This window comes from Podarcis tiliguerta (genome assembly GCF_965153285.1).
Source record: "Podarcis tiliguerta genome assembly, chromosome: 13".
In the NCBI taxonomy this organism is placed as follows: domain Eukaryota; kingdom Metazoa; phylum Chordata; class Lepidosauria; order Squamata; family Lacertidae; genus Podarcis; species Podarcis tiliguerta.
In genome coordinates, this window is record NC_139546.1 from 656,226 (window position 1) to 677,332 (window position 21,107).

At 48.6% G+C, this 21,107-nt stretch overlaps 1 protein-coding gene across 15 annotated transcripts in view; it reads left to right on the top strand.

Moving 5' to 3' along the window:
- ACACB (acetyl-CoA carboxylase beta) overlaps positions 1–21,107 on the top strand; it is a 68,630-nt gene that overhangs the window by 27,329 nt on the left and 20,194 nt on the right. For 14 of the 15 annotated variants that reach the window (XR_014503920.1, XR_014503921.1, XR_014503922.1 and 11 more), the window contains 21 exons: positions 673–754; positions 1,581–1,679; positions 2,621–2,730; positions 3,734–3,844; positions 6,079–6,288; positions 7,688–7,858; positions 9,320–9,481; positions 10,291–10,454; positions 11,393–11,543; positions 11,712–11,815; positions 12,127–12,208; positions 13,685–13,830; positions 14,783–14,933; positions 15,218–15,352; positions 15,509–15,655; positions 16,515–16,703; positions 17,744–17,844; positions 18,705–18,793; positions 18,896–19,020; positions 19,612–19,725; positions 20,703–20,816. Coding sequence is in view for 6 of the 15 variants with exons in the window: in XM_083407252.1 (XP_083263378.1) it covers positions 673–754; positions 1,581–1,679; positions 2,621–2,730; positions 3,734–3,844; positions 6,079–6,288; positions 7,688–7,858; positions 9,320–9,481; positions 10,291–10,454; positions 11,393–11,543; positions 11,712–11,815; positions 12,127–12,208; positions 13,685–13,830; positions 14,783–14,933; positions 15,218–15,352; positions 15,509–15,655; positions 16,515–16,703; positions 17,744–17,844; positions 18,705–18,793; positions 18,896–19,020; positions 19,612–19,725; positions 20,703–20,816 (2,757 nt within the window). In the remaining 9 variants the exon portion in view is untranslated. The remainder of the gene's footprint in view (positions 1–672; positions 755–1,580; positions 1,680–2,620; positions 2,731–3,733; positions 3,845–6,078; positions 6,289–7,687; positions 7,859–9,319; positions 9,482–10,290; positions 10,455–11,392; positions 11,544–11,711; positions 11,816–12,126; positions 12,209–13,684; positions 13,831–14,782; positions 14,934–15,217; positions 15,353–15,508; positions 15,656–16,514; positions 16,704–17,743; positions 17,845–18,704; positions 18,794–18,895; positions 19,021–19,611; positions 19,726–20,702; positions 20,817–21,107) is intronic. The other variant, XR_014503926.1, reaches the window with a different exon arrangement.

Below are 21,107 nucleotides of genomic sequence, written 5' to 3' on the forward strand. Positions count from 1 at the left end.
AGAACAGTTTTGGTTTGGCGGCTTTGAGGATCAGTTGTTTACAACAGGTTTGTAGCTCTTGAGCTTGCTTCCTTGGAGTGTTTTCCGCAGCCTTTTGTGTTTGGACCCTCCGTCTGTCTGCCATGAAACCTCCATGCAATGCAAAGGATTCCTGGGGACAGATAGAGAGACTCTGCTGGCTCAGGCAGCGGGTGCTCTGGGTGGGGAATGGCAATAAGGTGGCTCTGTGACCCTCTGCACTCTCAACCAGTTTCCCTTCTCGGAATTAAAGCCATTGGAAAGCCCTTGGAAGCAGTATTCTGGGAACTGTAGTTTGCTAAGGGTGCTGAGAGTTGTCAGGAGACCCCTGTTCTCCTTCCAGAGCTGCAGTTTCTAGAGTGGTTTAATAGTCAATCCCTCTTCACAGAGAACTCCGGATTTGTAGCTCTGGGAGAGAATGCACCCATAACAAACTACATCTCCCAGACTTCTTTGGGGGAAGCCAGGACTGTTTAGAGTGGTATCCCGCTGCTTTAAATGCATGGTGTGAAGGTGGCTGAAGCTCCTCTACTCCCCTTAGGGAGTTCTCTGCAATACGCCTCTCTTGTAGTCTTTGGGCTCTGTAGGGCAGATCTTGAGTCAAAGCAGCTGTTTATGGATCTGAAGTCTGTTTCTAAAATGCTTTCATTGCAGGCTGTTTGGGCTGGTTGGGGACATGCATCGGAAAATCCAAAACTTCCAGAATTGCTTCACAAACATGGCATTGCTTTCCTAGGTAGGCATTCTTCCCTGCAGGGGTCCCGACTATTTTGACAGTGGGCACAACAGCGTCTCCTAAGATTCCTTTGGAGGAAAAATGGGGGGGGGGGGCATTTGAAGGTACAATCTTCTTTTTTTGCCGGGTTTATTTGGGGACAGGGTAGATGTTTTGCTTGTTTTATGAGATGTTTTTGACAATTTCTCCTCCTGTGAATTGATATTTTGTGGTGTGCATGGCAGAATCTTAGATTTCCCAAAGACTGACATGGGGAGCTGGCTCAGTGTCTTTGAAATGCATGCTGCTGTGTACCTGTTAATACGGCTGATTTCAAGGTTGTTTATGCACTGAGAGATTGCTCTGTGTGTGTCCACATGGATACAAAAATAGACAATTGTCTGCTGTGGTAAATTGCAAAACTGGGGCCACAAGACGAGCACCTGCTCCTCCTGTGTTATATTCTGTGTAGCACTTCAGACTGTAAGCTGCCTGGGGCAGGGACCTGTCCTCTTGCATGTTGGTGGCACTGTTAAATGGGCAGGCGCAGGATGAGTCGTGTGCCGACCTGCCTGTTGGAACAGGAGCACTGATGGAGTTTCTGTGGTGCAGAAACTAAAAACAAGCAGCGTGCGGAGCAAGTGTAAGCAAGGGAGCTCTGCTGGGCTTCTTGTGGGGCCTCTCCTGGCTGCTTCCTTACGCTCTTCCAATGCTGCCTACGAACGGATGGGCTCTCATGCTGTTGTGCGAGGGGACCATCCGTCCCTCTGGGCCTTGCCCAAGTAAGTACAGTTCTTGGTGGTTTCTTCCTGCACTTACCCCAGGACAACTTGTTCTGTTTTGCCAGGCCCGCCCAGTGAAGCCATGTGGGCTCTGGGGGACAAAGTGGCTTCCACCATTGTGGCCCAGACGGTCCATATCCCCACATTGCCTTGGAGTGGAAGTGGTAAGAGAACGTGTGTGCTCTGTCCCTGCCTAGCTCAGGCTTCTGGTTGGTGCTCCCCAACAATTGCAGGCCTCCCCTGTTCCCAGCTTCACTCTACACATGCCCACAGGGGATGGGACAGAGTGGAGGTTCAGGGCTCAAGGAGCACGGCAGAAACCAAGGCCTGTTTTTGTGAAATGGAGCCTATCTCACATTTTGTCGCCCTCCTACCTACCTCTGCAGTGTTTGACATGAGCTGAGGAAGATTAAGTCTCCATTTGTATCTTGTCCAGCATTCTGTTCTCACACTGGCCAACCAGATACAACAACAACAACAACAACAACAACAACAACAACAACAACAACAACAACAACACTTCACCCATCTGGCTGGGTTTCCCCAGCCATTCTCAATGGAAAACCAACAAGCAGAACCCAAACACAAGAGCAACTGTCCTGTGGTTTCAGCAGCCATGAATTTGTCCAATTTCCTGGGCTGGTGACCATCTCACTGCCTCCTGCGGGAGTGAGTTCCATAGTTCAACTCTGCGCTGCATGAAGAGGTCCTTTCTTTGGTCCTCTCCCAATCTTTCAACATTCAGCTTCCCTGGACATCCATGAGTTCCAGTGCTTGGAAAGAGGGAGAGAATACTCTTCATGATCGCTATGTGTTACTTCCAGGACCCGAAGCCTCTGAATTCCAGCGGCTGGGGAGCAACCAAGGGAGAGGGCTGCTCCTGGGCTCATGTTCTGCTTCTGGACTTCGCTGGGGCATCTAGTTGGCAAGGATGAGATCAGGATGCTGGGCTTGATGCCCCCCCCCCCGCCTGATCCAGCAGGGCTTTGCTTACATGCGCTGCCTGTGGGATGCCGGTCCGGATAGGCCTCTGGTCGGATCCAGCCTGGCTGTTCTTACATCCCTGTGGCCACCACCTAAGGCTTCTTGATGTGAATGTTTCCAGGTTTGGTTGCTGAGTGGATGGAGGACGAGAAGGAGCAGCCAAGAACCATCACTGTCCCCCTGGAGACGTATTGGCAGGGCTGCGTCAGGGATCAGGATGAAGGCCTGGAGGTAACGCAGGTTCAGAGGGGACTTTGGACTTCAGAGCAGGGGTGGCTGACTGTGGCCCTGCCAGGGCCAGACTAGGACAGAAAATGCCACCCGACTCCTCCTCACTCTTCCACCACCTAAGGCAACTTGAGACAGCCGGGGGAAGCCCTGAAGGTGGTGGGGGAGGGAGCAGGGGGATGGCGACGGTGGAGGAAGAGGCGCAGGAGGCAGCAAGCGGCTCTGGAGGTCAGATCTGCTCCTCCTCCAGCTGCCCCCAGCAAGCAAGCCCTGAGCCCAGCGGATGCTGCCTGACTTGAAATCACCCCCTGAAATTGATGGACGGTGGATTCAGGAGAGTCCAAAGAAAGTCCTGAGCAAAACCCCCAGCAGAATTTCCTCCCAAGGCACATTCCAGCTGCAAAAGGGGGGTTTTCCTCAGGGCCACAACACACCTGAAAAGGGTTGCATTCTCCACACACAGCTTCCTTCTCAAAAAGAAACATTATCAGCCCTGAAGAAATCCTGCGCAATTTAACAGCCACGTTGCAGGAAGAATTTGCAACCAAGGCTTTTCCCATCAGCCCTTACTAAGTGAGAGAAGCTGAGACAACCAGGTTTCTCCCTTTCCCACCAAATTTTTAAGCCTCAGGGTTCAGGGCTGAATTTTGATCTGCAGTTCAACCCTGAAACATGACACATTGAGGAGGAGTGGGGCAGCATTTGTATCGGGCAAAGGTGGTAACTCCCTGGGGGGCAGCCAGCGGCCTTGTTCCTTAAGGAGCCCATAGCTCTGTGTGTGTGTAGCTGGGCACTTTTCACGGGGTGAATCAGCCACCATTTTGTACTGAGGGAAGTCTAGGCTGCCCACACTTAGCCTGAGAGAAGCACAGGCCTTGGCCTCTGAGAGGAGATGGTTCGCTCGGTAGTCCGGGGCTGCAATTAGCGGAGAATGGTCCTTTAGCTCTTTGCCATCTGACTCTTATTTTCCTTTCCTTTCCTTTTTCTGAAATTCCCTTTCTCTAAGGCTTCCGAGAAAATTGGCTACCCTGTGATGATCAAGGCTTCGGAAGGAGGGGGCGGCAAAGGAATCCGGATAGTGGAAGCGGCAGAAGAGTTTCCCACCCGCTTCAGACAGGTGAAAGCTGCCTTGGTGGATTTATTATTAATTTACCCCACCCTTTTCTCCACTTAACAATTAAATGTTTAATTGTTTGTTTACGGTTAACTCGTTATGTTAATGTGGCATTTCTGTATTAATTAATTTAATTTCATAGAATGTATACACCACTTGACTGTAAAACAAACAAACAAACCATCAAATCAGTTTGCAAAGAGAGTTAATAAAATTATAAGTAAAAACAATTCTTTGATGTTCAAAAGACAAAATCAGCAATAAACTGCAATAAATGAATAAAAAATACCTCAACATTCCACATAGCTAGGTAGGCTTGTCTAAACAATAATGTTTTTAGCTGGTGCCAAAAAGAGTGCCTGGTGTAAATAGGCAGGGGGTTCCAGAGTGCAGGTGCTGCCACACTAAAATATCCATTTTATAATCTTATAATCCATGCAAGTGCCACTTCAGAACATTTGCAAGTATCTGAGGTTTTGCTTCATGTATGCAAAGTTTCCATAGCCAAGGACAAAGCATATTGACTGCTAGGCTTCCTTTTGGAAATTGAGGCCGGGGTATGTTACAAATACACTAAAATGAAATTCAGATGCTGCTCTTTGCCGCGGGTGCAGAGAACCTCAAGTCTAGGAGCTGAATATGGCTCTACATTTAGTCCTCTCTGTCTGGCCCTCGGGACTCCCCCCAAGTCGCATTTCTCCACTCCCTCCTTGAGGGCTTTGGCTGGATGTATCCTGGAACCGTGACAGTGCCTCTTGAGGAGAGCTGTGTGGCGCTTGTGTGGCTTGCAGGTAGTCCACTGTGCAATGGGAAAGCCCCCCCAGGCTCCACCCACTCTGGCCTCTGGCCCCGCCCACAGCTGGTATGTGGCCCTCAGAAAGTTCTGTTCATGAGGGAATGCGGCCCTCAAGCTGAAAAAGGTTTTCCAGCCCTGCCTCCCAAAAGCTGCACAACAGAGAATCCTTAAACCTTTGGCTTCTTCAGAATATCTGAAAATGTGTTCACTTTTATTAAAATTGGCAGATCTGTACTTTGGGCTTTCCTGTGTAAAAAAATTGGGCTTTTTCTCCCAATGCTGAATCCAGATTAAACACATGGGTTGCTTTAATGTGTTCATAACAAACAGCACAAATGTTGCTTCCAGCGTTGCCGCCTGCCGTGGAGTTTGCCCTTGGAGAGGCATAAATCATTAACAGATGTGAATCAGTCTGTGACGTCAGCATTCCTTTAAGGCAGGAGTTTTCAGTAGGGTGCAACTTTGACGATTTGAAAAACCACTTTGGTTGACTAAAAACGCCTCTGATTAACTGAGCAGCATTTACTGTGTTTGTTATTAACATGAACATGGCTTAGAAAGGATGCTCCCTGTTCACTCCTGCACAGGGTGGATGCCTCTCCTAAGCTGCTGCAGTATATGTGTTGCAACAATTTATTTCTTAGTGTTTGGGTTTTATCACATGCACATTCAACTCACTGGCCTCATACAACTACCTGGTGTATATGCAGTCCTATGCATATTTACTCAGAAGTAAATTCCATTAAATTCAGTGGAGCTTACTCCCAAGCAAGCACCCTGGAAATTGTTTGTTCAGGTGATGACTCACATTATCAGGCCAGCTCTCCAGGGTGAAATCTCTGTTGTGAAACCCCTGTGCCCAGCAGAAGCGTCCTGGCATCTGTCTGTACAGTGTGCTTTTGTGCCTCTGTGTTCTTTGAGTTTTGCTCCCTCCCCCGCCCTTTCCTGATCTTCCTTCCCTTATGGCCCACACAATTCAGCACCAGTAAACTGTCTCCAGAAGCCTCCCCCCCCCCTTGAAGCTTTGAAACATCAAATTTTGGGTGTCTCATAGCCTTGTCCTGTCCTCCGCTCACATCCTTCCCCAGTCCCAACCTTGAGTAATGCTACTCTGGAATGTACCTGGAAGGCCATAGCCAACATGACTTGGCTGCTGTACTCCATGCTCTGGTAACTTCCAGACTGGCTTGTTGTAATGCATGCATCACTTTCTACAACTCAGAAACTCTCAACTGGCCCCAAAGGCAATGACCAGGTTATGGACTGCTTTGGATTGCTTTGTGTTAATTGGTGGGTTTTTTGTCACCACACCCATCTCAGCTTCCCCTCCTATCCAGCTGGTGTGGATTGTGTAGCATTGATTCCTGCACTGCGGGGCCTTGGACCAGATGACCTTTTGGGTCCCTTCCAGCTCCACAATTCTATGATTCTGTGATTCTAGGTGCAGAGTGAGGCTCCAGGCTCTCCGATCTTTGTGATGAAGTTGTTGCAGCACGCCCGGCACCTTGAGGTCCAAGTCTTAGCAGATCAGTATGGGAACGCGGTTTCGTTGTTTAGCCGGGACTGCTCCATCCAAAGGAGGCACCAAAAGATTATTGAAGAAGCTCCAGCAACTGTAGCAGCAACGTCTGTGTTTGAATACATGGAACAGGTACACACACCTGAGTTTTCCAACACAGGCTGTGAGCCAGGGGATGGGAAAGGGTCACAGCTCTGTGGTAGACCACCTCCCTTGCATGCAGAAGGTTCCAGATTCCATCCCCAAGGATTCCCAGCTAGGGCTGAGAGAGACTCCCAGTCCGTGTACAGCACTAAGCTGGCTTGGGCCAATGTTCTGATATGATAAAAGGCAGCTTTCTCTATTCTTATTTAAGCTAGCCCTTTATCTGGGACCACAATAACTGGATTCTTATTCTACAGTAGCAGAGAGTGCCTGGTGCTTCCCAGGATTTTTTAGAAATAAAAAAATGTTTTTTAAAAAATGGAGGGTATAATTCATGAGTTTGGACCCATCATGCCAAAAACCAGGCAAAGTCACAGCAAACTGTATTTTGGTCTGCCATTCTGATTCAAAATGGCACCTGGCACCCAAGCGTTGACAGAGACCCCTGTCCCCATCTCCTTGTTTGCACGCACCAAAACAATAAGCAAACTGAACTGCAGCCACCATTCGCAAATCATGTTTTTCTGAGTTTTGCAATGCAGGTATACAGGCAACCCCTCATTTACATAGGTTCAATATGTGCGTGACTGTGCACACATGGATTGGGCAGAGGCAGAATGAGGTGTTTGCAGGCTTTTTCAGTGGTGTTTCAGATATGTGCAATTTCACTGACACATGTGGTTCCTTAGAATGTAACCCCCGTGTAAATGGCCTACGTATATTGCCTATATTGGGGGGAAATGCACATAGAAAATAACAAAGAAAAAGTTGATGCATTAGGGGAACTTGCTTGGGAAATTGTGCAGAAATGACATAACAAAAATTTATATACTGGGTGGAATGTGCACTAAAATGCATATATATTTTTTGTGGTGACTTCCCTTTCCCACAGGCCCACATCCCTGTTTTTCATTTTATTATTTATTTCCCTTTACAGACTGCCTCTTCTCCAAAGACCTCCTCATGGTTCCCTTTTGCCCTCTTCCTCCTCCCCCTCCTTCCTTCACACTCACAACCACCCTGTGCTGTAGATCAGGCTGAGACCAGGGTCACCCGTAGTACTTTGGGGGTGAGTGTGGATTTGAACCTGTGTCTCCCTAGTCCCTGCCCCAACACTCTGACTGCAGCACCACACTGGTCCTTGTCCCGTGTTCAGATCTCACCTTCACCGCAAACTATTTTGTTTCTTTACTTGCTGAACATATTCCTTATTCTTCAAAATTCAGTTCTCCAAAGCAGCCAATATATCACAATGCAAGAAAAATTAAAGTCAAAGTTTCAGATAATGTAGGAGCGTGCACTTTTCTGGATGAATTGCTCCTGTCACTCTCCCAAGGCATTGCGTGTTTTATGGAGGCTTATTTTGCGTGGCTGCTTTTCTCCACAGTGTGCTGTACGACTTGCCAAAATAGTGGGATACGTGAGCGCGGGAACGGTGGAATACCTCTATAGTGAAGATGGCAGCTTCCACTTCCTGGAGCTGAATCCGCGTCTGCAGGTGGAACACCCTTGCACCGAGATGATTGCTGATGTTAACTTGCCTGCTGCCCAGCTTCAGGTAATTCAGATACTACTAAATGGGGTTTTTGTCCCGTGGCCCTCCCCAGCCAGCATGGCCAGTGGTCAGGAATGATGGGTGTTGTAGTTCCAGCAACATCTGGAGGACCACAGGGGACCCATCCCTGTTCTCTAGGACTAGTGGGAAGCAGGGTCTTTGCAGGGACCTAGAAATTTCTAAGCCTGGTGTTGTTCTCACACCACCAAAAGTCAGTCTCTTTAAGGTCTTTTTCATTGTAGTAATTTATTTATTGCATTTTTATCCCATCTTTTCCTCCATGGTGCTCCAGAGTGCCATATGTTCTCCTCTTCGCGTTTCTTCCCCCAAACAACCCTCCTTTACCTATCCAGTGAAGTAGGTGAGGCAGAGAGGCAGTGATTCAGTGACTGGCACAAGGTCACATCCAGTGAGCCTCATGGGCAAGGAGGGATTTGAACCCTGATATCCCAGGACCTCATCCAGTACGCTCTCCAGTTGCAGTAAAGAATGTAGGAAGAGCCCTGCTGGATCCGGCCAAGCGCCCATCTAATCCAGCAACCTCCTTCCCACAGTGGCTGGCCAGGTGCCTGCATTTAGCTCTTCTCCATAAGAATGTAGCAGAGAAAATAACCGGAGGCTGAAGTGAGCTTGCAGACCCTGGTTAAGAGGGGAACCTGATTAGTGCTAAACATGATTAAGACTTGGTGCACATGTACTCTTCAACTGTGGATGAGCATATGGGAGCCTGTAAGAGAGAGGAAAAAGGAGTATGGGATTTTTACAAGCCGCTCCTAATCTCTTAGCTGCGGTTGAGACTATGGGTTCATCCACACTCCCATTTGCTTTCTAGGCACAGGTCCGAGCAGTTACCCCCTTTCCCCGCTCCTTGCCCATGGAAAACCCATTCTTTAGTGCTAAATTAGAGCAAACATCAATCTGGAGAAAACCCGAATTGCACTTTGCTCTGATTGAGCACCAAAAAGCAGTTTTCTCTGGGGGGAAGCAGAGGGAAAAGAGGAAATGTGAATAAGCCTTTAAGGGTTATCTGCATTCAATTGGCAGTTTATTTCATTTTCCTGTTGTTTCCCTAATTGTTAAGTTCTGGTTTATATTTGAGCTTTCACGTGATGTAAAAGACACTTCCTGAAATATAGTGGAATATAGCACAAGTTTAGCACTTGTTTCCATGTTATTTGCAAATAGATTTATTTTCTGGAAGCAAATATCATGGAAATGAAATGTACACCATATTACCAGAAGTAGTTTTTATGTTATCTGAAAACTCAAATAGAATGCAGAAATTAACAGTCAGGGAAATGTCAAGAAAACAGAATAAACTGCCATGGAATGCAGCCAATATCTTGCCATGTGTTCTGATGCATCCCATGAAATAAAATGTTTGTAAAAGCATCTGGAAAGGACCCTGAAAGGTCCAAGGAATTCTGTTTCCTTTTGCCCCTTCTTTTCTCTTCCTCCTCTCAGATTGCCATGGGTGTGCCTTTGCACAGACTGAAGGACATCCGGGCCCTCTATGGAGAACCCCCCTGGGGGGATTCTCCCATTGCCTTTGAGAGCCCCAGCAATGTGCCCGTCCCCAGGGGCCATGTGATTGCAGCACGGATCACCAGTGAAAATCCTGATGAGGTCAGTCATGGAGACATGGAGAGGGGATGCTGAGAGAGCTTGGGTCCACATTGCAAGCGTGTGGGATGTGAATCCTTTCATCAAGCACTGTCAAACTTCTGTGCAACAGGAGTTCACAAATTGCCTATTGTTTATTTATTTAATTTTTTTGGACCCCAGCTTTCCACCTAAGGTTCTGTTATGCTGCTTACAATCTAAAAATGAAATAAAAGCACAATCCAGCAACCATTAAATATGAACATATAACAATGTAGTTTATTATTAAATATTATTATTCAAGATGAAGCAGCAAGGACTAGCAGCCGCAATAAAACACAATTAAGTCCAGGATTGCTTGGAGAAGATCTTGCAGGAACTCAGATGACCCTGCAAGATCTGCAAGAGCCCCCCCCCCCTAATGAGGGCACTGCGTGGGCCTTACCCCTTCAAGCAAGATGGGGAGCATCAAAGTGGACACAAAAAGAGCTTTTAAGCTTTCCGCCTTGCTTGGATTTAACTTGTGAAATTTCAATCATGTTCTACCACGTATGGTTGAAATAATTCAAGTTAAGAGTGCCTATGATACGATCACACTGTAGTAAAGACCTGGGGACATTAAAGCCCACATCCGGTTTTTCTTAGTACCGGTCAGGTAACACCATCTATGCTTTTCAGTGACTCTGCTGTCTCATGTTTACCATTTTTGTGGCAAGCTGCCTTTTGAGACCTCACTTAAAAGTCGGCGGGGAAATAAGGCAAAAGTGTAAACGCATGTTCTCCCCCCCCCCCCCACTTTCCTGCTCCCCATGTCTCTCTTTTGCACCTTGCAGGGCTTCAAGCCAAGCTCTGGCACCGTGCAGGAGCTGAATTTCCGCAGCAACAAGAACGTCTGGGGGTACTTCAGTGTGGCAGCCACTGGCGGCTTGCATGAATTTGCTGACTCTCAGTTTGGACACTGTTTCTCCTGGGGAGAGAACCGAGAGGAAGCCATCTCGTGAGTATTTCACTGTCATCAACCTTAGTGGCCTTAAGGAGTTGGGAGCAGGTTACCTGCGAGACCACCTTGCCCTGCATATGCTCACTTGACTGCTTTGAGCTTCAGAATGGGCACCCTTGGAGGTGCCACATAGCATTTGTTCCACATTGTGGCCGCACCATACTTTGGAACTCCCTGCCTATAGATACCACTGTGAATCTATACAGTGGGTAGATATTCACTGTATTCTTTTTCACACCTGCGAGAACCACTTTTGTTTAGGCAAGCCTGCCCAGATACATTGAATGTTGGCATGTTGTTTTAATCTGATTTTAGCTTATCACTGAGGTTAATTATTATTTGAATGTTTTAAATAGCTGCTTTTAACTGTTGCTGAACTACAACTCCCATCACCCCTGGCCTTTGGCCATGCTTGCTTGGGCTGATGGGAGTTGTAGTTCAGCAACATCTGGAGGGCCAAAGCTACCCCACCCCTGCAGTAAGTTAAAACAAGAGCCATGATGTTGGGCTGTGAGCTTTCCCCCTCAAATGGCAGTCACCAAAGTGTAGCTTGAGGATAAGGAAATGTGCGGCTTCATGATGTGATGGTAAACTTTTTAGATGATCAGACTGCAATCCTATCCACATCTGTTTGGGAGTAATCCCAACTGAGTGAATGCAAAGGGTTGCCCTGCACATGTTATTAGGGAGAGGAGAGAAGGAGATGCAAGACTGCCTCTCTTCATACCAGCATTTCCAGTAACATCTACCGTAATTCCAGGCTGTGATTGGATGATACTTCAGAAAGGGCCTTGGTTCACCCCCTGATAAATCAAATTTCCAGCTATCTTTTTGAGAAAAGCAAATTTATTGTTGTATGCAGAGTCTAGATAAAAAATAAAAATAAAATCTCCTGAGGCAGATCTGTACCTTAATAAGAAGGGTTATCTTCTCAGAAACTTAGTAGTAGCTCTGAAGGAGCTGTCCATCCGTGGGGACTTCAGGACAACAGTCGAGTACCTGGTCAAGCTGCTGGAAACAGAGAGTTTCCAGGCCAACGAGACTGACACCAGCTGGCTAGATCACCTGATTGCAGAGAAAGTGCAGGTGAGCCGAGCTCCGGGTGCCAGTCATTTATGCCATGCTTCTGAATATATACTGCATATTTTTTATTAACCTTTTGGGATTCAAAGATGTGAGCACCTTGGTCTGAATTCTTTCTTCTTATGAAGAAGTTGTCTGTCTATCGGTCTGCCTACATTATTTTCCCTTCAGGCAGAGAAGCCAGACACTATTCTGGGCGTGGTCTGTGGCGCTCTCAACGTGGCGGATGCTCTGTTCAGGACGTCTATGGATGACTTCCTGCATTCGCTTGAAAGGTAAAGCGCCACCTAAAGGAGTGTTGGGGGTGTTACACCACTCAGCCGCATTTGAGAAACTCTTCCTACTCACCTGGGCTTTGTGCTGACTTGCAGTCGCAAATTATGTTGCAGGGAGTGGCAGCTTAGCTAAAGAGCAGCTGTCCGAGCATAGCAGCAAAGTGTGTGTGTGTGGAATGCTTAGAGTATTCTAAAGGTGCTCTGCAGATCTGTCTTCATAAGATTGTTCTGAAGAGTAACTGAAGGGCGGTGGAGAGGGGAGGAAGAGGATTGTAGGGCAATTTTTGTGCTAAGATGGGATTGTCTTCCAGGGGCCAAGTCCTACCAGCAGCCTCACTTTTGAACATTGTTGACGTTGAGCTTATTTACGAAGGCATGAAATACTCACTCAAGGTAATGCTTGCAAAAGGTTGATCCAAAGGGGAAGGCTCAGAGAGCCAGTTGATTTGTGTGCCAAATGTACCGGGCTCAGTCCGCAAAGACTACTCCAGTTAGGCTGGGGAAAGACTCCTGTCTGAAGCCCTGGAGAGCCCCTGCCAGCCAGTGCAGGCAACACTAGGCTACATGGACTTGACACAAGGCGGCTTCCCACCGGGAGTTTTGGTATGCAGGGTGCGGTTTGGGAACATGATTGGAGAGCAGGCTGTACCGGTTGCTTAGGGAGTAAGAAGATAATGAAGTTGTTCATCATGGGACATACCGTATTTTTCGTCCCATAGGACGCTCCGTCCCATAGGACGCACCTAGTTTTTTTGGGGGGAAATAAAGGGAAAAAAATTTCCCTTTATTTCCCCCCCAAAACCAGGTCGGGAAAACCAAACCAGGTCGGGGAACAGCTGTGTGGTGGCGCTCCACCTCCCCGCTGTCCCCTGAGCTTCTGGGGCTGGTGCTGAGGAGAAGCGCACTTCTCCCCAGCGCCAGCCTCCAAACCAGGTCAAGGAACAGCAGGATGACGGCGCTGCACCTCCCCGCTGTCCCCTGAGCTTGTGGGGCTGGCCGATGTCTGCCCGAAGCGCGGGGCGCGCTGCTTCTGTGCACCCCGCTCTCCGTGCAACAGGCTGCTATCCGCAGCCTAGGGAGCCCTGAGGGAGTTCCCGCAGGGCTCCCCAGGCTGCGGATATCTGCCCGGCACGCAGGGCGCTCTGCTTCAGGGCACCCCGCGCGCCGGGCAGCAGGCTGCTATCCGCAGCCTAGGGAGCCCTGCGGGAACTCCCGCGGGTTCCCCAGGCTTGCTGATAGCTTCCTGAAGCCTGGAGAGGAAGAGGGGTCGGTGCGCACCGACTCCTCTCGCTCTCCAAGCTTCAGCGAAAGCCTGTATTCGCCCCATAGGACGCACCCAGATTTCCCCTTCATTTTTGGAGGGGAGAAAGTGCTTCCTATAGGGCGAAAAATACGGTAAATACAGGTGCCACTACCTGAACATAATCAGTCCTCAGGAAATGGTTTGTCATGAGAGTGTTTGTGTAACAAGTCAACATTTTCTATTGATTCCTATGAGGAAATGTATAATGCTTTTCTGACCACGCAATTTTGTCCCCAAAATGACGAAAAGACCCAGGAAACCCCTCTGAAACCTTGCAAAAAGCAAACAAGGAAGGGAAAAATGCTCTTATTTGCCCCATCTCTCCCCCTTCACCCCCAGCTGCTGCAGAACAGCTGCTGCAGGCCAGCCAAACATGAAAGGCAAGGCTTCCTTGAGGCAGCTTATCTACACGCTGATCTGGCTGTTTGAATATCTGAATCTGCAGTGTGTATTGTGAGGTTGGAAGTGGGCAGGGTGATAGATGGGGTAACTTGGGGTTTTCCTTCCCACTCTGAGGGGAAAATAGGTAAAAAGGCTCCCGTTTTCTTTTTCTGGCGCTTGGGCAGGTTGCTCGCCAGTCGCTGTCTACCTACGTGATCATAATGAACAACACCCACATAGAGATCGACGTCCACAGGTTGAACGACGGGGGGCTCCTGCTCTCCTACGATGGCAACAGTTACACCACGTACATGAAGGAAGAAACAGACCGGTAAGTGGATTTCTGAGTTGCTGCTTCTTGCTCTTTGTGGACTCCAGTTCAAGGCTTAGCAAGGGAGAGAAGCTTTTCCAGGCCACCTACAAGGGAAGGGAGCGGCTTTGTCTGGCCACACGTGCAGCAGCCGTTTGCTCACGATTAAGTCACAGTTGCCTGTGATGTCATGGCGAGCAGCTTAGGCTGGGAGCTGTAGGCCAGGGCTGTGCATTTCACTTTGGCTGTCAGGTCCTGCATTCACTTCCCAGACCGGATAAGACAAACCTTTAGAAGAGGGAGGAAAGATTAGCATAAAAGCAATAACAGCTCACATAGAAAAAGGGGGGAACTCCAAAGAAAAGCATAACAACTAGAGCTGCAGTCTTAAAGTTATAAGTAGCTAGATTAATCAACTAAATGGTGCCTCAATTAATTGGGCCGCACATTTTAATTTTTTTTACATGTGCAAATACTATTTTTAATACAACTATTTATTAAAACTGCTTATATGGTTGGCAGGTGGCAGTGATCTGTTTTAATCTGGTGTTTTTGTCATAGCATAAATCTGAAGCAAAAAAAGCATGAGAGTTGGAAGGGACCCCCAGGGGTCATCTAGCCCAACCCCCGCAATGCAGGAATCACACCTAAAGAATCACCTAAAGAACCACCACTCACAGGTGGCCATCCAACCTCTGTTTCAAAACCTCCAAGGAAGGGAGAATCCTCCACCTTCTGAGATTGGGCGTTCCACATCCTGTGCTTGAGAACTATTCTGTACATTCATTGGCAAATTAATCACCCCCCCATTAAATTAGTTTAAATATTTAAAATGAATATTTAACTTAAGATTTCTTGGTCACAGCAACTGATGGAAGGATGCAGTGGTAAAGGGACACCCTTCTCTCTGCAATGGGTAGCAGTTAACACCCGAAAAGCTAACCCTCCCCCCCCTGTCTCTTTTCGGCTCCAGATACCGCATCACCATTGGCAATAAAACCTGCGACTTTGAAAAGGAGAACGACCCAACCTTGCTCCGTTCTCCCTCTGCTGGGAAGCTCCTGCAGTACACGGTGGATGACGGGGGACACGTCTGTGTGGGCCACAGCTATGCGGAAATCGAGGTAGCCCTGGCGTTTGGCCGGCTGGGAAGCATTTCTGTGGATGCTCTGGAGCTGCCTTCCCAGCCACCGCATGGCAGGGGCAAACGGGAGCGTATTGGGCGCAATGAACTTTCAGCTGCAGAGTGGGTGGGGATGAGTGGATCATTTCTGGGGTACACCCTTTCCCTGGATGCCCCAAGCGCACACTTATTTTGCTTAAGGGCTAATCCAGCCCTGCGTGAATCCAGCTTTCATCCGAGGCCTGTCAGCAAGGGTGAGGAAGCCTCCTGTCACTCTCCAAACAGGTGATGAAGATGGTGGTGACCTTGGCAGTGGAGGAATCGGGCCTCATCCATTACGTGAAGCGGCCAGGTACATTGCTGGAGACGGGCTGCGTTGTGGCGAGGCTTGAGCTGGACAACCCCACCAAAGTCCACCTGGTAAGTGAGCCGAGGCTGATTGGGAAAGGAAGGTGTGTCTGGCTGGGCTCTGCTCCGCCCTTCCGGATTCTGCTGACCTGTGGTTCTAAAAGGATTTTCTCTGCTTTCTTCCTTCTTGTGCTGCCCTCCCCAATGTCTCCCCATCCCCACCTCCAGGCCCAGTTGTACACCGGTGGGCTGCCCACTCAACAGCCCCTGCCCATCCTTGGTGAGAAATTGCACCAGGTCTTCCACAGCGTGCTGGAGAGCCTGATGAACGTCATGAATGGATATTGTTTGCCAGAGCCGTATTTCAGCACCAAAGTAAGGGGGGGGGGTCTCCTTGTGTGCAAAGACCCCTGGCTGGTTTTGTAATATGATTTTTATTAAGATTAATCTAAAACAATACAAACAACAGATCTATCAGTCAAAGCCAAGTCCCACACCCTTTCGTGCCAAATGCTTCACTTGTCCTGCACAGAAAGCAAGGAGGTTGTGGGTTGCCCTGGAGGCCAACAAAGTCCCACAGGGACAGGAAGCCTTCTTCTAGTCTCCTTCCTGCTGGGAGGAGCTAGGGGGTGGCAGGGCCGAGCCACGTCAGAGGCTGTGGTGGTAATGCGGAATAGGGCTCAACAGTCAGGAACAAGCCAGGATCTTCCACAAGCAAAGCAGGTGGGGCCTCTTCCTTGTGCTTGGGAGGCTCCCAGGCAAAGCTGGCTTTCATTGCGCCAGACACTTTTCTCAGATGTGCAGAACTTCTCTTAATACAGTCATACCTCGGGATAAATACGCTTCAGGTTGAGTGCTTTCGGGTTGTGCTCCGTGGCGACCCGGAAGTAACGGAACAGGTTACTTCCGGGTTTCACCGCTCGTGCATGCGCAGACGGTCTAAATGACGTCACTCGCAGGCGCGGAAGCGGCGAAACGCGACCCGTTCACGCGCAGACGCACTGTCGCGTCTTACGTTCTGTTCAGGATGCGAACGGGGCTCCGGAACGGATCCCGTTCGCATCCCGAGGTACCACTGTACTTCCCTTGGGTTCCTTGGCAGTCCCCATACCAACAGAGCCCCTCAGCACAAACTGCCGATGCCCCTGAACTTGCCTTTTCCCAAACTGAATCTGTGTCTTATTTGGGAGGTCCTTGTGTCCCTGATAATTTACTCCTGTTTGATGTTGTTCAGGTCAAAGAATGGGTCTTCAAGCTGATGAAGACCCTCCGGGACCCCTCTCTGCCTCTCCTGGAGCTGCAGGAGATCATGACGAGCATTTCGGGCCGCATCCCGCCATCTGTGGAGAAGTCAATCCGGAAAGTGATGGCCCAGTATGCCAGCAACATCACCTCAGTGCTGTGCCAGTTCCCCAGCCAGCAAGTGAGGGCTGCAGTGGGGAGGGGGAGGGCAGGTGATGCCAGGAGGACTGGGGGTGGGGAGGCCCAGGGGGGATCCTGAGAGAACTGGGGGTGTTCTTGAGCTTTGTGCAGAGTTTCCCCTCCCCTCCCCCTCCCTAGGTCTGTGTAACTGAAGTTACTGCTCTTCTCCAGTTGGCATGCAGGGGTCCTCCAGATTGTGATGTGTTGATATGCGACAGCAAAGGGGTCTAATGCAATCCTGGGCTGCATCCACAGAAGTCTAGTGTCCAGCTCAAGTCATTGTACAGCTCTATTCTGCCTTTGTCAGGCCCCACCTGGAATCTTTGTCCCGTTCTGGGCGTCACAATTTAAGACGGTTATGTGCAGAGGAGGGCGACCACGATGATGAAGGGTCTGGAAACCCAGCCTGATGAGGAACAGGTTGAAGGAGCTGGGGATGTTTAGCCTGGGAAAGGGGAGACTGAGAGGGGACTTGGCCTTACTCTCTGTATATGAGGGCGCTCATACAGAGGATAGAGTGAGCTTGATTTCTGCTGCTCTAGAGGGTAGGACATGAACCAATGGATTCAACTTTCTGATGGTAAGAGCTGTTCAGTAGTGGAGTGGACTCCCCCAGAAGGCTCTCCTCCACTGGAGGTTGTTAAACAGAGGTTGGATGGCCATCTGTTGGGGATTATTTTGCTGTGATTCTTGCATTGCTGGGAGTTGGACTGGATGACCCTTGAGGTCCCTTCCGGTCCTACAGTTCTTTGATTCTATGAACATCCTCTGCTGCTCTGGAGAAAGAAGCATGGGCACAGAACTGAAAGTGCAGAAACAGGCAGCTCCCAAGTCATCTCCTCTAGTTTTTCTCCTTGCCCTCTCTAAAAGACATGCTAGGGTCCATAAACAGCTTCAGGGGAGAGGGCTCTTGTGCTCAGGTCCTGCTTGCAGGTGTCGTACAGGCATCTGCTTGGCCCCTGTGAGAACAGGAGGCTGGACTAGATGGGCCACGGGCTGGATCCAGCAGCCAGGCTCTTCTGATGTTCTTTTGCCCCCCAGATTGCCAGCATTCTGGACAGCCATGCAGCCACCCTGCAGCGGAAAGCTGACCGGGAGGTCTTCTTCCTGAACACCCAGAGCATCGTGCAGCTAGTTCAGAGGCAAGTTCAGGGGGTGGGCACCCTGCCTTTCTCTTCACATACATGCAGCAGACATTCCCTACACCCAATGTGTGTGCTGGGTGTCTAGTTTTTTTCTGCTTTCCTAGCTGGGGCTGATTTGAGTTGTAGTCAAAAACATCTAGACAGCACCAGGTTGAGGAAGGCTGGTTTAATGACTATGCTGTGGCCTTGCCTAGAAGGAGGAGAGCTGCAGCAAACAGCCCATCGGGGCCTTTCCCTACATTATATATTTGAAAGTTGTTTCTTTAAGATTTCATAACTAAATTTTGCATGGTGGCTCCTCAGTTCAAGAATCGGATTTTCATTTACATTGGGATACAGTTGGATACCATTTTGAATCAAGATTTCGTTTCTTAGAATCCCAGAGCAACACAGGGGACAAGGCTGTTAGTGATGGAGATATATATATATATATATATATATGTTTTAAATCTCCAGTTCAACTTGCTCTGACCTGATACATAAATTATGTGCTTCCTTTTTTTTAAAAAAAGTAAAACCTTCATACTTTTTCATCTACTTTATTCGAACAGCTGTGCTTCACAATTAAATTAAATTAAATTAAATTCCTCAAGCCTCAACATGATATTTTTAGCTGAGAGTTGAAAGTTCTTTACAATAGGTGGCGTTGCTCATCCTACCAATGCCTGTTGTAAACAGGCTGAGCAGGTTTTTCTCTTGCATTAGAAACCTGCAAAGTCTGTTTAACCAAAATCAGTGGGACAAAGCTATGTAGGTGCCCACCACGAGAAGCAGAGCCCCTGTGAACCCACCTTCAGCTCTCCAAAAGCTCTTGTCAACCCCAGCAAGAGAGGAATACATCTGTTCCCCTCGTTTAGGTATCGCAGTGGCATCCGAGGCCACATGAAATCAGTCGTGTTGGATCTCCTCAGGTGTTATTTGCAGGTGGAGACCCAGTTCCAGCAAGGTAGGCTCAACAACAGGTTTGCCGCACTTCGGTCATCACGGGAGTGAAAGAGGGAGACCAAATCTGACAAGCACCCCTTTTTATTTTCCCTTTTCGTCTCAGCTCACTATGACAAATGTGTGATCCACCTACGCGAGCTATACATGCCCGACATGACCCCGGTTCTGGAATGCATTTTCTCCCATGCGCAGGTGGCAAAGAAGAATCTCCTGGTGACGATGTTGATTGTGAGTAGCAGGAGGAAGCTAAGAGCCAGGAGTCCTCTCAGAACAGGGAAGGGGTTTCCTGGGGAGCCACAGATTTGTGTGTGTGTGTGTGTCTGTGTGTGCAGCAGGTCTGTGGCCCTCCGGGCCTGGTTGGATGGCAGCATCCATCTTCCCTGGCCATCGGTCACTCTGACTGGGGCTGGTGGGAGTTGTTGTTTGGCCACCTCTGGAGCAGCCCTCAGATTCGCCATTCATTCAAAATTTTATTTGTATGATGCTTTTCCACAAAAACGAATCTTGCTCAAAGCAGCTTGCAACAAAGAAAACAGGAAGGCATTTCGAAATCAGCCACCGCAAGAGCAATTTCATTTCCCAATAGCATAACAGCAAATGTAACAGCATACAAAAGCGCCAACATTTCAATACCAATATAATAAGATTACACTAACAACATTGTGCCTCTTGGCAATAGCAAAAATAGCAAGGGAGCTGCTGGAAACCCCTCTTCCCCTTCTGCTTTCAGCTTCAGAAGCCGGGCTCCCTATCCGCTGCTGGTTCCTTTCTACATTGGTGCAGGAAGAGATAATACATTCTGGCATTTTTTACCTCCAGGATCACCTTTGTGGCCGAGACCACACCCTGACCGATGAGCTGATGGCCATTCTGAATGAGCTGACTCAGCTTAGCAAAACAGAGCACTCCAAAGTGGCCTTGAGGGCCAGGCAGGTCAGTGGGACTCCCGTGTTCTTCCTTCATTCCTGGAACTGCAGGCATTTTGTGCCAAGGCTTTGTGTTGCTGCCTAAGGGGAGGAGGTTCCAAACGGCCCCATGTCAAGCTTTGCATGCCCTGGAGGAGGGTTTGGGTTTCTCAAGGAATCTCAGGAGACCTTCCAGAGCACCTGGCATGGATGGGAAGAGTGTGGCTCTCTGGATGTTGTTGGGCACCCAACACCCAGCAGCCAGCATGGCCAGTTGTCTCAGGATGATGGATGTTGTAGCTCAGCGACATCTGGAGGGCTACAGATGTTCCTTCTCCTTAGCATTGACTCTGTGTTTGGCAGAAAGAGGATGATCCTGATATGTCCAGGTGGTAACTCTTCAGATTCCAGCTACAATTCATTTTGTAATATGGCCAACCTGATTCTGTTGGTTTTTTGTTATGTTTTGTTATGTTTTGTTTTTTACAAATTTACTCAGCATTTTAAACTGTAATGCTTCTGCTTATTGCGATGTGTTGCTGTTGTGCTTTATTTCTGATGTTTTGTTTTCCTGCTTTATTCTATATTTTGCATTTATTATTTTTATGTTTAAGGTGTTGCCTGTGAATGACAACAAGATTAACAGTTTGATTTATACTTTGGGGTTAAAACAGATGGTTCTCTAGTTTTTGTATGTGTCAGCATGGAAAGACCGTTTGAAAATGTCTGGTCTTTGAAATCTCAGAAGAGATAGGGGCACTTTCAGTGTCTTTCCCCACTAACTTTTACATCTCCATTCTCTCCTGATCTTTTGCTCCCACGCTTTTCAGATCGTTTGAAATCCTCCGTCTTGGAGGCAGAATAAATGGCACAAAAGTTAGCAATTGTGCACAAATCTTGCTTTTCACTTGTATGTTTCAAAAGGTTTGCTGGGGCTTGTGCTTGTGATTCCTCCCTCCTTGCTTCCCTTGGGCCGGTTGAACCCAAGCCCCTTTTTGTTCTCAGGTGCTGATTGCCTCCCACCTCCCTTCCTACGAACTGAGGCACAACCAGGTGGAATCCATTTTCCTCTCAGCCATAGACATGTACGGACACCAGTTCTGCCCTGAAAACCTAAAGGTGACCTGGATTGCTTGTTGGGTCTGGCTCTTGCAACTGACAGCATCTGTTCACACTAAAGAGCCATTGTCGTGTCTTGGCAAGAGTGCTGGACTAGGACCCAGGAGAGACCAGGGTTCGAATCCCCACTTGGCCATGAAGCTCCCTGGGTGTCCTTGGGCAGTCACTCATGCTCAGCCAAACCTACCTCACAGGGTCGTTTTGAGGATAAAATGGGGAGGAAGAGAATTGTGTGTGCCACCTTGAGCTCCTAGGAGAGAAAAACAGGTCGGATACGAATACATGACATAA